At 40.3% G+C, this 14778-nt stretch overlaps 1 protein-coding gene across 8 annotated transcripts in view; it reads left to right on the top strand.

Moving 5' to 3' along the window:
- Positions 1 to 14778, top strand: part of NALCN (sodium leak channel, non-selective) — a 292929-nt gene that overhangs the window by 84352 nt on the left and 193799 nt on the right. For all 8 annotated transcript variants that reach the window (XM_067713361.1, XM_067713362.1, XM_067713364.1 and 5 more), the window contains 3 exons: positions 1365 to 1507; positions 1637 to 1741; positions 10253 to 10339. In XM_067713361.1, the coding sequence (XP_067569462.1) occupies positions 1365 to 1507; positions 1637 to 1741; positions 10253 to 10339 (335 nt within the window). The remainder of the gene's footprint in view (positions 1 to 1364; positions 1508 to 1636; positions 1742 to 10252; positions 10340 to 14778) is intronic.

A 14778-nucleotide genomic window follows, 5' to 3' on the forward strand; every position in this document is an offset into this window, starting at 1 on the left:
TCTGCTGTTCTGGGTGCTTTCGAATTCACTGATGCTCTGGTTCTTCTTCTGCATGCACAGGCCCAGAGAGGCAGTCAGACGTCAGGCAAATTTAGTAACCTCCTTCTTAGTTTGGACATTTGATTGTATGCACATTCTAATTTTAAATTAGCACATATATGGGTGGCTATTGGCTTTATATTCTATAATAATTTAATTCATTTATAGCAGTGGAATTTGTTGAGGTACAAATGTTTACCAGTTTTATGAATAAAAACCCATATCATATTTGTTTTGTAAACAACTTCAACTGAGTACTATATTGTTTATTTGTATGGTTTTTCACAAAATAATGAGCAGTTATTTTCATTGTTTATAATAATGCCTAAAACTTATTAAGTGCTCATCAAATGTCAGTGCTTGACAGAAACGAAATCATTTAATCCTCACAATACTTTGCAGTATGTCTTAATTATTATTTCCCCATTTTACAGATGGGGAAACTAAGCCACAGAAAAGATGTCAGGAGACAGGATATTATCACAGTTAAATATGCAGGTCCTCGTTCCTGAGTGCCTGGGTTAATTCTAGTTCCCCTAATTATTATGTGTGCATCCTTAGACAAATTCCCTACACTTTATGTGCGTTAGTTTTCCCATCTGTAAAATAGGGAAATAATGACACATACTCATAATGCCATGAGGCTTAAACACTGGCTTTCCTCTGAATGACATTTTAGATTCTCTTAACCATATGTTCAAAAATCTGCCCACACATTGTTCCCTTTTCCTTCTTTTCATTATCAGTAGTATTTTCAATGAGGCAATTCTCGTAGACGATACAAAGTACTCTTTAATGATTTACTAACTTACGTTTTGGTGTTCAGTGTAAACACCATGGAATCCAAAGACAGGCTCCATCACATGAATTTTTGGAGCCTAAGATACTTTAGTTCTCGCCATGAGAACGTGATTTCAAATGAAACCCAGTTCTCGGACTTATTTCAAGTGCTTTTCAGCGCGCTGAAAGTGTTAAGCCCCAAGTGGCAAACGTACATGGTACCCATCCTTTATTATTATATCTTTACTTGGCTTGATTGTTAGTGTTCTTTTCCTCATTGTTAAATGCATTTAACAGCGAAATCTGTAACCTAAAATTGTTTCATTGCTAGAGATATTAAAACTGCCCTGGCTTGAAGTCAGAAGCAACTTTATCAAAATCCTAAGACTAAGAGCAATAAAATGTTGCATGTGATTTGAGTCCCTTTAGAAGAGCTTTTGTCATTGAGAAAATGAGCATGGATAAATATTGATTGCGTTTCTGAAAAATGTTTTCTCATTTCAAAAGTCCACCCCAGCTTAGCCAGCTCCCCTCTCTCTTAACAGGCACCAGCATCTTCACCGTGTACGAGGCTGCATCCCAGGAAGGATGGGTATTCCTCATGTACAGAGCCATCGACAGCTTTCCCCGCTGGCGTTCCTATTTCTACTTCATTACCCTTATTTTCTTCCTTGCCTGGCTTGTTAAGGTACTCTAAAAATTAGTACTCATCCAGTCTATGCTTTCTGACAGTTTCTGCCGATCTTTTGTTTGTTTTCAGTTGCCCTCACTCCCTCACGCCCAGTCTTGGTAAATGTGGTTTGTCATTTTCTTTCAGAATGTGTTTATTGCTGTCATCATTGAAACATTTGCAGAAATCAGGGTACAGTTTCAACAGATGTGGGGATCTAGAAGCAGCACTACTTCGACAGCCACGACGCAGGTACAGTATCCGGAGATGATGATGTAACCCACTCGAACTGGGCGTGTCCCTCTGCACCACCCTGGAAATTGATGGGACTTGATGGGACTTGAGAAACCCTGTTATCACCAACTTCAGCAATCGGATTCACTGAGGGAGCTGCTTAAAAATACAGGTGCAAAGCCCCAAACCCAGAGCGACTAAATCAGATTTTCTGGGTGATGGGGCAAGGGCACCTATATTTTTAACAGCCCCATGGGTGGGTTTGACAGAAAACCAGGCTTATCATATTTATTATGTACCTTCGATTTGATTCTACCGTCACATGTCCTCCAAGGACTTGCTGATAAAATATAGCAACTGTGGAATTCCCCATTTTAAAATATTCACGTAATTGAAACCCATATAATGGCCCTTATGTATAGGATTAGAATTTTTCGGAAGGAAAATTTATTTCATTCAGAATGAACCAATCACAATATAATAAATTATGAAGAAGACCCCTCCATCCCAAATGCCTGCCTGTGAATTTTGAGGAATTACTGCTTATTCAGAAGGTTTCCACTATGCTTCCGAGAAATTGGAAGTATCCTAGAATTTGACTACAAGTGGCATGGCATTTATTACATAAGAGGGCAATTCAGATCCAATGTCTTTTGTTTTTATTTTTGGTTTTGTTTTGTGTTTTTGTTTCTTGGTGGTTAGAAAGAGGAAGAATAGGTTTATATATCTTCTTCTGGTATAAATCTTAATAAAAGAGAGAGAAAATAAAAATTCCAGAATTGAGAATGAAATTATGTTATGCCTTGCAACTACTGCTTTAATGTTAAATTTTAAGAGAAATTTAACATAAGTTTGTAAATACTTACACGGGTCTGTTAGGACAAAGGTATCTGTGAAAGATCCGAGGTACAAATTTTACTTTGAAGATCTCCAAATTGAACTTTTAATAATTATATTTATATAATTACTACTTTTAAAATAATATATTATTTTTTTAATAATTGTATTTATGCCTATGTATTAAAATTATAAAGAAAAGGATTCAGGATAGTGGCTCACTGGGAGTGGGGATGAGGAAGCAGAGGAATAAAATTAAGAAGAAGTGCAAAGGTAAAAAAAATTAAAATATTTATATTTAATAGCTAATAGTGAAAATGCTATTAAACATGCTAATATTTGGAAGAGCCTTGTGCAGTATTTTTATGATGTTGTGAAAGTTCGAATGGTCTAGTTCATTATAGATGAAATAGTATTTATATTATTCAGTTTTGTCAAACAGCTATTCAAACTTCCATGAAAGATTTTTTTAAGTGTTATCTAGGTTATGTCACAGATGGCATGTAGGAAAACCTTCAGTGAGCCTGCCACGTCTAGTACTCATTTCTTCTCTCATCTTTTTAGTGAACTATGAGAAATCGTAAAGTTCCAAGTCCATTCTGACATGTCTTTTAAATAGAGTGACGGCCTCGTGGAGGTGTGTTTTCCAGTATAGACATTGAGAACAAAGTGGGACATAGAACTATGAACTCCACACAGAATTCACATTTGATATTCCTGAGAGATGACCTAAAATGTCTTTAAAACCATATAGTGCTTATTAAGTAACTCTTAGTTGTAAAACCACAGCTGGAAAAGTGGTGTTTGGAAGTGCCACCGAGTCAGCCAGCAGTTACAATAGAAAGTCAAATGTGGAGAGACTGTGAACACAGTTGTACAAAATTGCTTTGTTGCAAAATTGTCCTTAATCAGGAGGAATAAGGTGGTAATTCAGACGTAATGCGTCTAGGTATTCAGCAGAGGTAATCACACAGAGAATTGTGAAAAACCTTCATTAAGAAAAATGCTATGGCTGAGGACCTGGTTGCTAAGCAACCGAAGCTCCAGCAGCAGCCTCTCTGATAAAACACCACTTGGGCTGCCTGGCAACAGGCCGCAGGCCCCGCCCATCCCCTCGCCAGCCACTGAGCAAGTGTTCCAGATGCTTTTGTGTGTGTGGAAGGGAGAGGCATCATTTGCCGTGATTCTGTTACGTTTGTAAAATCAGAGACAGCTCTGCACAAAGGCCCTCTCGTTCGATGGTTTAAAACACTAACTCACAAGTTTCTAATTCTAACAAAACAGATGGGCTTTAGGGAAATAAAATAAAGATGGTTGTGTATTGTGAAGCACACAGCTTTTCAGAAATGAAGTCAGTTCTTGTCTTCCTCTAGTATGTGGGACGTCTGCAGTTGTTCTCTGTAAGTTATCCTCATAGGAGGGCAAAGAGGGTCCTGGGGATGGTGGACTTGTTGATATTTCTAAGTCCCTGGACTTTCCAGGAGGGCTGCATGAGTAGAAAGAAAAATTATACACATTAACAGGATAAAGTAGGGGCTTTCCGACATCTTAAGAGGTTCAACAGGAATGGCTCTGATATGTTAAGAGGCAAAAGAGAATCAGTGATGAGAACTCTTTCTTTAAAATAACAAAGCAACCTGCCTCAGAGTCACAGCATAGAAACAAATTACAGAAAAACTAATGCCAAAGGTCTTATGGAGACCATAATAGAGCAGGTAGCAGGAAAACGACGTGGAAATTTGCAGATTAGTAGTCAGTAGTTTGCCTGAACTCTGATGGGGAAGGTGACTCTCGTACCTGCATAATCATTTGACACAGGTCACTGTTGCCGCATGCTCAGTTATATGTTGGATTAAAGTGCAAGAGATTTGTACATCCAGGATATAATAGCCCCCTGTGTCAACCCACAATAGGACTTCCATGCCACACATTTGTAGGGGTGTTGCCCCAGAGAAAGGTGTTGAGATGGGCCGATGTGCTAGCGGAACACGTCCTGGGCATCGTGCATGTCCGGTCCAGACTTGCACTCCCATTCTCTAATAGACACTTCACCTCAGATACCTGTTGCCAGTCGTGTGGTCTTCTGATCTAGGCTGATTCACAGTAGGAATGAGCTTATCTCACTTTCCCTGGAAGAGAACCGAAAGAACTAAACTTTAGGGCCCTGCAAGGCTAAGTTTTGTATATATAGTGACAAGAGACACAAGGCAGCATCTGGCAATCAATCCGTACCTAACTTTTATATACAAATCATGGCCCAGTAGGGTCATATTGAGGGATGGGTAAGTAAATATTCTGACTGTCTAAAGAGAGCAATAATTTCTGGGTCTGTCATTGTCTCTGACTGAGCACACTTGCTGGCCCATGTTTTCTGAATTAATAAGATACAAGACGGATAAGGGTGGAGCTGATAAAAGGACACAGGAATTCTTTCTCCTCTGTAGTTCCATGAACCTTCTCAGAATATGGGTTCCTACAATACTGGAACAACTTCTGTGTCAATGTGCAATACCGGCTTAAAGGCAGAAAGGCATAGATGAAAAGGCACATGATGGAAAATAAAAAGAATTTCTCCTCCATGAAAAGATGTGTACAATGTAATGCTCCAAAACAAAACTTTAGTAAAAATTTGTTTACTGCGTTCCAAGACTATTGGTTTCCACATGAATATACATCATTAAAATATGTGAGAAAGCAATTTAGTGAAAGCAGTTTCTGGGAAGGCTTTGGTAGAAGGTACAATAGTGAGCTCCTTCTAATAAGAAACTATAGTAATGGAATAATACATTCATCATAGGAAGCCATACATGAGAATTATATCTTGTGAGTCTAAGTCATTGAGTATATTATTTAATTAAGAAATCAAGTCAAGTGCCCACCCTCATTATTTTGTGTGATAATGACTATTACCTATTTTTTTGTTTTGTTTTGTTTTGTTTTTTTTGCGTTACGCGGGCCTCTCACTGTTGTGGCCTCTCCCGTTGCGGAGCACAAACTCCGGACGCGCAGGCTCAGTGGCCATGGCTCACGGGCCCAGCGGCATGTGGGATCTTCCCGGACCGGGGCACGAACCCGTGTCCCCTGCATCGGCAGTCGGACTCTCAACCACTGCGCCACCAGGGAAGCCCTATTACCTGTTTTTTTAAATGATTGATTTTGAAAGAACCCAAAGAGCATGGGAATTTCAAAATAAATTTTGGATTTTATTTTCATTACCAAATATGTATGTGTGTCTTGGGTTTGGAATTTTAATTCAGTTGCTAGTGGTCACCCGTATTACCAAGATCCATTCTCTACCACCTCCCATTAGATAATCTGTTATCGTTGTCATTGATGATGATATTCTGCCTAAAGTACAATAGAACAATCCACAAAGCATTCTTAGCAAAATCAAGTGACCCTTTATAAAACGCTGGCAGTTGCAAACAGGCAAGCATGAGATGATTCTCGAGACTGAAACCTCCATGGATTCCCAAGTGATTGTACTAAGAGGAAAGTGCTCGTGTGGTTATTGGTAATACTCCACTAATTCATAACACTTTATTACAATAAATCACATATCTTGAGAGCTGCACTAAGCACTACGCTATTGACTTTACAAGCAATCTTATTTAATCTTCACAATAACATTGTGAAGTTGGTATTATTATTGTCTCTGCTTTGCAGATTAAAAAAGGACAAGGATTGGAAAGTTAATTATTTTATCCAATATTACATAACTGGTACGTGCTAGAATGGGGGCTCAAAACCAGCTTCCTGGGCTTCCCTGGTGGCGCAGTGGTTGAGAGTCTGCCTGCCGATGCAGGGCACATGGGTTCGTGTCCCGGTCCGGGAAGATCCCACATGCTGCGGAGCGGCTGGGCCCGTGAGCCATGGCCGCTGAGCCTGCGCGTCCGGAGCCTGTGCTCCACAACGGGAGAGGCCACAACAGTGAGAGGCCCGCGTACCGCAAAAAAAAAAAAAACCAGCCTCCACAGCCATAAGAGTCTTCAGTTTTGCTCCCTGAGATCCTACCTCCTTTTAATTTGGTCATTGCAGGCCCTGCTGTCAATGTGCTATCTTTTTTCTGGCTTCTCTTTTCTATTAAAACAAACAAAAAAAGGTTTTCTTGTTGACTGAAAGGTGGAGAAAGGGGTACTTTCATACATAATTACTAAGTGTGAATTAGAGCATCCTTTCTAGAAAATAGTTTGACAATATGTGTCAAAAGCCTTAAAAACATGTAAACTATTTGACAAAGAGATTGTACTTCTAGGAATTTATCCTAAGAAAAATTCTGGTCAATGCTCAAAGATGTACATTTGAGAATGTTTATGGAGGCGTTTCAGTAAAAAAGAAAGACAGAGAAAGAAAGAGAGAGAGAAAGAAAATTAACTCTAGTCATAAATTATTGATTATAAATTATGAAATTAGAATAAATGCAAGCCATTAAATCATGATTGAACTTTATTGATATGAAAATATGCAGATAACATATTAATGCAGTAAAAGGGTCTGATGTTTATATGTATATGTGTGTGTGGGCATAATATACCTGAAAGGTTAACTCTGAAATATTAGGGGTGCTTGTCTCTGGGGAATGGGCTTAAGATTTTTTTTTAACAGCTCATACACATTTTCTAAGTATTTAATAGTAAACCTGTATTAATAATATAATGAGAGGAGAACAGTTAGTATCTTTAAAACTGAAATAAATCATTGGACATTCAAAATGAAGCCACTTGTGTTAACTTAGGTTCAGCTGCAAGGGACAAAAAGCCCCAAATAAGTGGCTTCTATAAGATAGAGTTCCTTTCTCTGTCATATGAAGTTGGAGGATGTCATTCAAGGTTGTTACAGTGGTCTGTGTTGCTATAGATCCAGAATCCTTCTACCTTTTTGCTCCACCTTGCATCATTTCCATTCCCCAAATTGCCTCCTGGACTAAAATGGCTGCTGTAGCTCTAACTCTTACATCCATATTCCAAAGAGCAGGAAAGAAAAAAATAGAAAGTTTCTGCTTTCATTTCATAGACCAGTGTATATATATAATTACATGGTCAAGATGAGCTTCAAGAAAGGGAAAGAATGTCCTTTTTTTTGTTTTTGGTGGCCATAAAATTTTTCGTAGTTTGTAAGACAAGAGGAACAGGTATGTGGAGACCCCTGCCCCTGCCACACTCCCCTAAGGACTTCACCCTAGGATTCATGGCTCTGGATATCCCACCATGTGCCTCACGTAGCTACTGTTACATTAACCAATCCAAATGTTGTTGTATAATTCAGGGAACTAAAGAGAAATGGACCATGTTTGCATTTCCTTCACTTTATTTCACACAAAGAACTGACCTTGAGAGAGCACTTTTACTAACAATTAAATTGATTCATTTGATTTTAGTCTATTGGAAAAAAAATCATTTAACAGAGAAAATTAGTCTGCTCCTGATGAAAGCAAATATGTGCCCCAGGGATCCTTTGCTCCATGGTAAAAGAGTAGAGGTTGCTTGTACAGAGGGTTCCTACCTTATGACTGGCGGGATTGCGTTTGTCTTTTCTCCTTAAAAAGAGACTCCCAGACATTTGACAGATACTTTAAAAGGCACTTATGCATGTTTGCATCTCAACCAATGTATGTATTCTCAGAATGAGCCTATTTATGATGGATGTGCTTGATTCTACCACTAAACTTACCTTTTAAAATTCATTCTAAAGGGAATCAGAATCCTGTAAATGGGCAGCTGAGAAGAACCATTTGTAATTGGCACCTTGGATCAGAGAATCTTTGTGTAAATGTGCACCGCCATTTTGTCATTTTAAAAATACATGTATGGCCTATGAATTTTGGCATTTGTCACTCTCCGCCTCCCTTATTTTATAGAGGGCAAGTTTTCTTTCTGCAAATGATCTACTACCTCTGTTACCAGGAGTTTGAAATTATAATGATAAATCCTAGGTAATGGGATCTTTGCATCATCTCATGTTTCCATCAACAGTTACCCTTTTGAACACACATGGGGTCAGACGAACACGAAGACATAAATATGACAAAGAAAATGTTTATGTCTGTGAGATAGTGAGCTCAGGCTGGAATAAAACAGTGAGTGCTTGTAGTTGGTGTCTTTTCTTAGAAAAATAAAAATCCTTAATTCTACCCTATTCCACCACACCCCTGCACATGTAAGGAAAAGAAAATATATATTAGTGGGAAAATATTTATAAGTGGTACATGCTTTCCAGTGTAGTATATTATTGATAGATAACTAATTTTTTTAATAAATCTATTTATTGATTTATTTATTTTTGGCTGCCTTCGGTCTTCGTTGCTGCACTTGGGCTTTCTCTAGTTGCGGCGAGCGGGGGCTACTCTTCGTTGTGGTGCACGGGCCTCATTGCAGTGGCTTCTCTAGTTGTGGAGCATGGGCTCTAGGTGCGCGGGCTTCAGTAGTTGTGGCTTGCAGGCTCAGTAGCTGTGACTTGCGGGCTCTAGAGCTCAGGCTCAGTAGTTGCGGCACACGGGCTCAGTAGTTGTGTCTCATGGGCTCTAGAGCGCAGGCTCAGTAGTCGTGGCACACGGGCTTAGTTGCTCCGCAGCATGTGGGATCTTCCCAAACCAGGGCTCGAACCCATGTCCTCTGCATTGGCAGGAGGATTCTTAACCACAGAGCCACCAGGGAAGCCCCTAGATAACTAATTTTTAAGGTGGTAGAATATGAGTAAGATAACCTACACATCCAGCAACCTGGATGTCTAATTCAATGACTGTCAGATTTTAGCATCCTGTACTATCCTGAATTTCATCATTTATGTCTTTTAAGCCAAAAGAAACTACTTTTTCCCTTCATAAATATGTATACATAAAATTTCTGCTGAGCAGATTAATTGTGGCTTATACAAGCTAATTTCACAAAGTCTTTTAAGTGATTTGTAATTCTCCTACCATTAAAATAACATTCCCGGACTTCCCTGGTTCAAGCCCTGGTCCGGGAGGATCCCACATGCGACGGAGCAACTAAGCCCATGCGCCACAACTACTGAGCCCGCAAGCCACAACTACTGAAGCCCGCACGCCTGGAGCCCGTGCTCCGCAACAAGAGAAGCCACCACAATGAGAAGTCCACGCACTGCAACAAGGAGTAGCCCTTGCTTGCTGCAACTAGAGAAAGCCCGCACACAGCAACAAAGACCCACTGCAGCCAAAAATTAATTAATTAAAAAAATAAAATAAAACAACATTCCCCTATTTCCCTGTGCACATTATATTATTTATCCTGAGAATATTTTTCTGTTGGTTCAGTGAGAACTGTCTACTAAATAAAGATAAAAGTTTACCACTTTTTGTAAAAACACACCACGCTTTGGAATTCTAATTTTCATTTTCTCTGAGATGTTATATATAATAATCAACATAATGGGGATAAAATACCTACTTTTAAAGTCTTGTGGAGAAGAATATTTGGGCAGATATACGCAAAGCATATGTAAGGCAGAAACGGCCTGATGCATAGCAAGTGCTCAATTAATGCAAGCTATAATCTTTATTATGATTATTCACTTAAGTTTGCAGTGCTAAAATGGAATGACTCATGTTCTAAATATAAAGCCATAAGAAGACAAATCTTTGATAACAAAGAAAACGTAAAAAGCCGCAGACAAAGTTAGAGTTCTTGATGTTCCATGTAAGTGTCTCTGACTCATTTCCCCTTTGTCTTGAAGATGTTTCACGAAGACTCCGCTGGCGGGTGGCAGCTGGTAGCTGTAGACGTCAACAAACCCCAGGGACGTGCCCCAGCTTGCCTCCAGGTGCGGTATGATGCCATTTCTAAAAGTCACCCCCAAAGGTCTTTGATTTGATTTTATACGAGGAAATCTACAGCTCTCCAAGCTCTAGATCCACCCAAATTTGTGGGCAATATTACACTCCATGCTGTATTCCCGGGACCTGGCATCCTTTTTAGATACACACTAGGGATCTGGTAAATTTCTGGTAAATGAACGCACACAGGTAAAAGCAGGCCAGTGGTAATGAATTGATGAAGAATTTTTTTGTCTCATTAAACCTTGTAAAGGTATTCTTCTGCAAAGGCCTGAATTGTTTGGGGCCGGGGGCAGTCAACATCACAATTCACTTACTTGAGTACCTCACCATGTACGCAGGAAGGAAATGTCTTGAATATGTAGTCTGTTGTTCTGCGTCTGCAAGCTCTCCGAGCAGCATGGTATAATAAAGGCACTTCCTTGACAAAGTGCACCTGCAGCAGACACAAGGTGATGGGATTGCAGGGGAGCCCAAAGTCCTGGCAAGTGACCGGAGGATGGGCCATGAGGTCTCTGGCCTGTGAACCTTCCGGACTACCTTCTGCTCTGAGCTCCCCAGAAAGCCTAATAAAATCCTTTTCTTCAGTGGACCACAGAGGCCTCTTCTCTTTCATGTGCCCCCTCCCTGCCCACCAATAGCAGTAACTCATTCAAAACAACATCACCTTAACAAGAGCGGCATCCCTGCCGTTCCTGGGCTTTTTATATTTCCATTTCCCTCCTCTTTAAGGGTGAAAACTCAAGCTGTCCCATGTTGGGAGCAGAAAACTGATTCTTCCTCCTGGAGAATTTTATTTTCTTCACCCTCTTTCTGTTTTCAGTTGTAAATCCTCTTCCTACAAGGGGACTGCTTCTTATAGTTTTTCACATCCCCCCCTATAATTTGGGGAAGGGTTTATCACCTGCTTCAGGATGAGAACACATCTTCTGTCTTTCTTTAGGATCTTTCTCCAGGTGGGGACTGGTGCATTTTAAGGATTGGTACATAAGTAGCAAAATACTGTCCTCTGAACCTCTTGTGTGGGCTGCATCTATATGGCTGTTTAATCATATAGTTATTTGTTTGTATCCATTAAAAGGATAGAGCAGGGGCTTCCCTGGTGGCGCAGTGGTTGAGAGTCTGCCTGCCGATGCAGGGATCGTGCATGGGTTCGTGCCCCGGTCCGGGAAGATCCCACATGCCGCGGAGCGGCTAGGCCCATGAGCCATGGCCGCTGAGCCTGCGCGTCCGGAGCCTGTGCTCCACAACAGTGAGAGGCCCGCGTACCGCAAAAAAAAAAAAGAAAAAAAAAAGGATAGAGCAGAAAAAGAGGAAGAGTTTACAATGAATACTGATAATGTTAAGTACTATTCTCTGCTTCTCTTTCTGTCATATATTGGTTGGTGACAATGCTGCTAATAATTCAACTTCTGTAGCTACCTCTACTACTGCTATTACTGTCATAGCAATAACAATGACAACCATTGTAGTAGCAGCAGCTTCTTGCCTAAAAAGTACTTTTACTTACATTATTCATTAATCCACCAACCGATATTTACTGACACAAAGATGGTCCTGAGCAAGAGAAGCCCAGCCCCTCCCCTCGTGGAGCTTACAGCGTACTTCAGGCAGTGAGGAGAAAACCCAGCTTTGAACTAGCAATCACAGGAGTGATGGGCGTTTGGAAGGAGTAATGCAGGATGCTGTGGGAGTATGTAATTTGGAGTCCGCTCTCCTTGTCTGAGAGTCAGGGGAGGTCCTCGTGAGGTAGTGGTACTTTAACGGAGACTGAAAGCATGAGGCAGGGAGTGAGGAAGGGTGAGACTCAGTACAGCCCTGTGCTGCGGAAAGATGGGCATCCTCTATGGGCCTTTGTAGAGGTGAAGTGGAGACCCAGAGGGCCGCCTGAGTCTCCTGACCTCAAACAAACGGAGAAGCCAGGACTTTTACCTGGTCTTCTGGTTCCTGGTCCCATGCTCTATCTAGCTGAAAAAATATGCCAAGGAAACATTCATTTGTAATAGAAATCAAGGATCAGGCCTGTTAGGAGTACCAAATCAGGGTCTTCCTATGCCCCAAATGCATTGATGAAAATTTTAGTAAATGCTTGTTAATAGATGCCTCAGGGTTGCAGTCTGGAATTAGGAAGCGAGCCTCTATATCAAAAAGATTTGAGGGGCTTCCCTGATGGTGCAGTGGTTAAGAACCCACCTGCCAATGCAGGGGACATGGGTTCAAGCCCTAGTCCAGGAAGATCCCACATGCCACGGAGTAACTAAGCCCGTGTGCCACAACTACTGAGCCTGCACTCTAGAGCCTGCGAGCCATAACTACTGAAGCCTGTGCGCCACAACTACAGAAGCCCATGTGCCTAGAGCCCGTGCTCCGCAGCAAGAGAAGCCACTGCAGTGAGAAGCCTGCGCACTGCAAAGAGTAGCCCCCGCTCGCTGCAACTAGAGAAAGCCCGCACACAGCAACAAAGACCCAACACAGCCAAAAATAATAAATAAATGAAAGAAATAAACTTATTTAAAAAAAAAAGATTTGAGATGGCAAGAGCTAGATGGCAATGAAGGTGTGATGGAGGGGCAGCACGGAGCAGGGACATAGGGAAATAAAGGTCAGCAGAGGGGGGTGGATGTTAGGCTAGCCCTGTGTGGATGTGGCATCTGGGAGACGTGAGTATTAGGCATGTATGGTGGGTGTGGCAGCATGCTTGGTAAGTTGTATGGTTGATGGTACATGTGGTTTGAGACAATGGGAGAAGGAATGCAGACAATTCAGGATGAGGCTCCATGCAGCTCAGCATCCCATCTTTGGTCCTGATGCTTTCCAGAAAGAGCTGATCTGTAAGAGTACGGATGAAAAGTGGGATGGCCAAGGGGTCACCTCTTTGTATTGGGCATGACGTGAGCTGTGACTAAAGAGAGAGAGTACATTTCCACGTCTGGGTGAAAAATGAATTAATTATTACCTTATTAAAGAGAAAAAAAGTAAAGAAAAAGTACTGAAGATACAATGGTCGTGAAATACTCAATTGGCTCTTACTAATGATTAATGCTGTCTAAAACTAGTTAACAGGAAAATTTTCGTCTGAACCATACCTCACTCACTGCCTTGGATTATAATATCTCGCTCAAAGACAAACTGTAGCATATATTACTCCTTTTTATTTTTATTCTTTCTGTTTGTTTTCTTTTTTATTGAAATATAGTTGATTTACAATGTTGTGTTAGTTTCTGGTGTACAGCAAGGTGATTCAGTTTTATATATATATATATAAACATATATATACATATATATTCTTTTTCACATTCTTTTCCATTATAGGTTATTACAAGATATTGAATATAGTTCCCTGTGCTATACAGTAGCTGTATATCTATTTAATATGTAGTAGTGTGTGTATGTTAATCCCAAATTCCTAATTTATCCCTCACCTGCGCCCCCTTTGGTAACCATAAGTTTGTTTTCTGTGTTGGTGAGTCTTTTCTGTTATGTCGGTAAGTTCATTTGTATCATTTTTTTAGATTCCACATATAAGTGATATCATATGATATTTGTCTCTCTCTGTCTGACTTACTTCACTTGGTATGATAATCTCTAGGTCCATCCACGTTGCTGCAAATGGCATTATTTCATTCTTTTTTATGGCTGAGTAATATTCCATTGTATATATGTACAATGTATTGTATATATGCACCACATCTTGTATTGTATATATGTACCACATCTTCTTTATCCATTCCACTGTTGATGGACACTTAGGTTGCTTCCATGTCTTGGCTGTTGTAAATAGTGCTGCAATGAACATTGGGGTTCATATATCTTTTTGAATTAGAGTTTTCTCTGGATATATGCCCAGGAGTAGGATTGCTGGATTATATGGTAGCTCTATTTTTAGTTTTTTAAGGAACCTTCGTAGTGTTCTCCATAGTAGTTGCACTAGTTTACATTCCCACCAACATTGTAGGAGGGTTCCCTTTTCTCCACACCCTCTCCAGCATTTATTATTTGTAGCTATTTTGATGATGGCCATACTGACTGGTGTTAAGTGGTACCTCATTGTAGTTTTCATTTGCATTTCTCTAGTAATTAGAGCTATTGAGCATCTTTTCATGTGCTTGTTGGCCATCTGTGTGTCTTCTTTGGAGAAATGTCTATTTAGGTCTTTCTGCCCATTTTTGGATTAGGGTGTTTGGTTTTTTGATATTGAGCTGCATGAGCTGTTTGTATATTTTGGAAATTAAGCCCTTGTTGGTCACTCTTTTTATTTTTAAAATGAGCAAAATGTGAGTGTGTTCTTCTAAAATGACTTTTAAACTGTAGAAATAAAATAAAAAGTAAGAGTTTGCTTTAATTTCTTCCAACTATCCTCCCTCATTCCACTTCCCAGAGGTAACCTAGCGGTCAGCGTTAGAAGCCAGTCTCCTAAGACCCTTTA

Source organism: Pseudorca crassidens, chromosome 18 (assembly GCF_039906515.1).
Source record: "Pseudorca crassidens isolate mPseCra1 chromosome 18, mPseCra1.hap1, whole genome shotgun sequence".
Classification (NCBI taxonomy): domain Eukaryota; kingdom Metazoa; phylum Chordata; class Mammalia; order Artiodactyla; family Delphinidae; genus Pseudorca; species Pseudorca crassidens.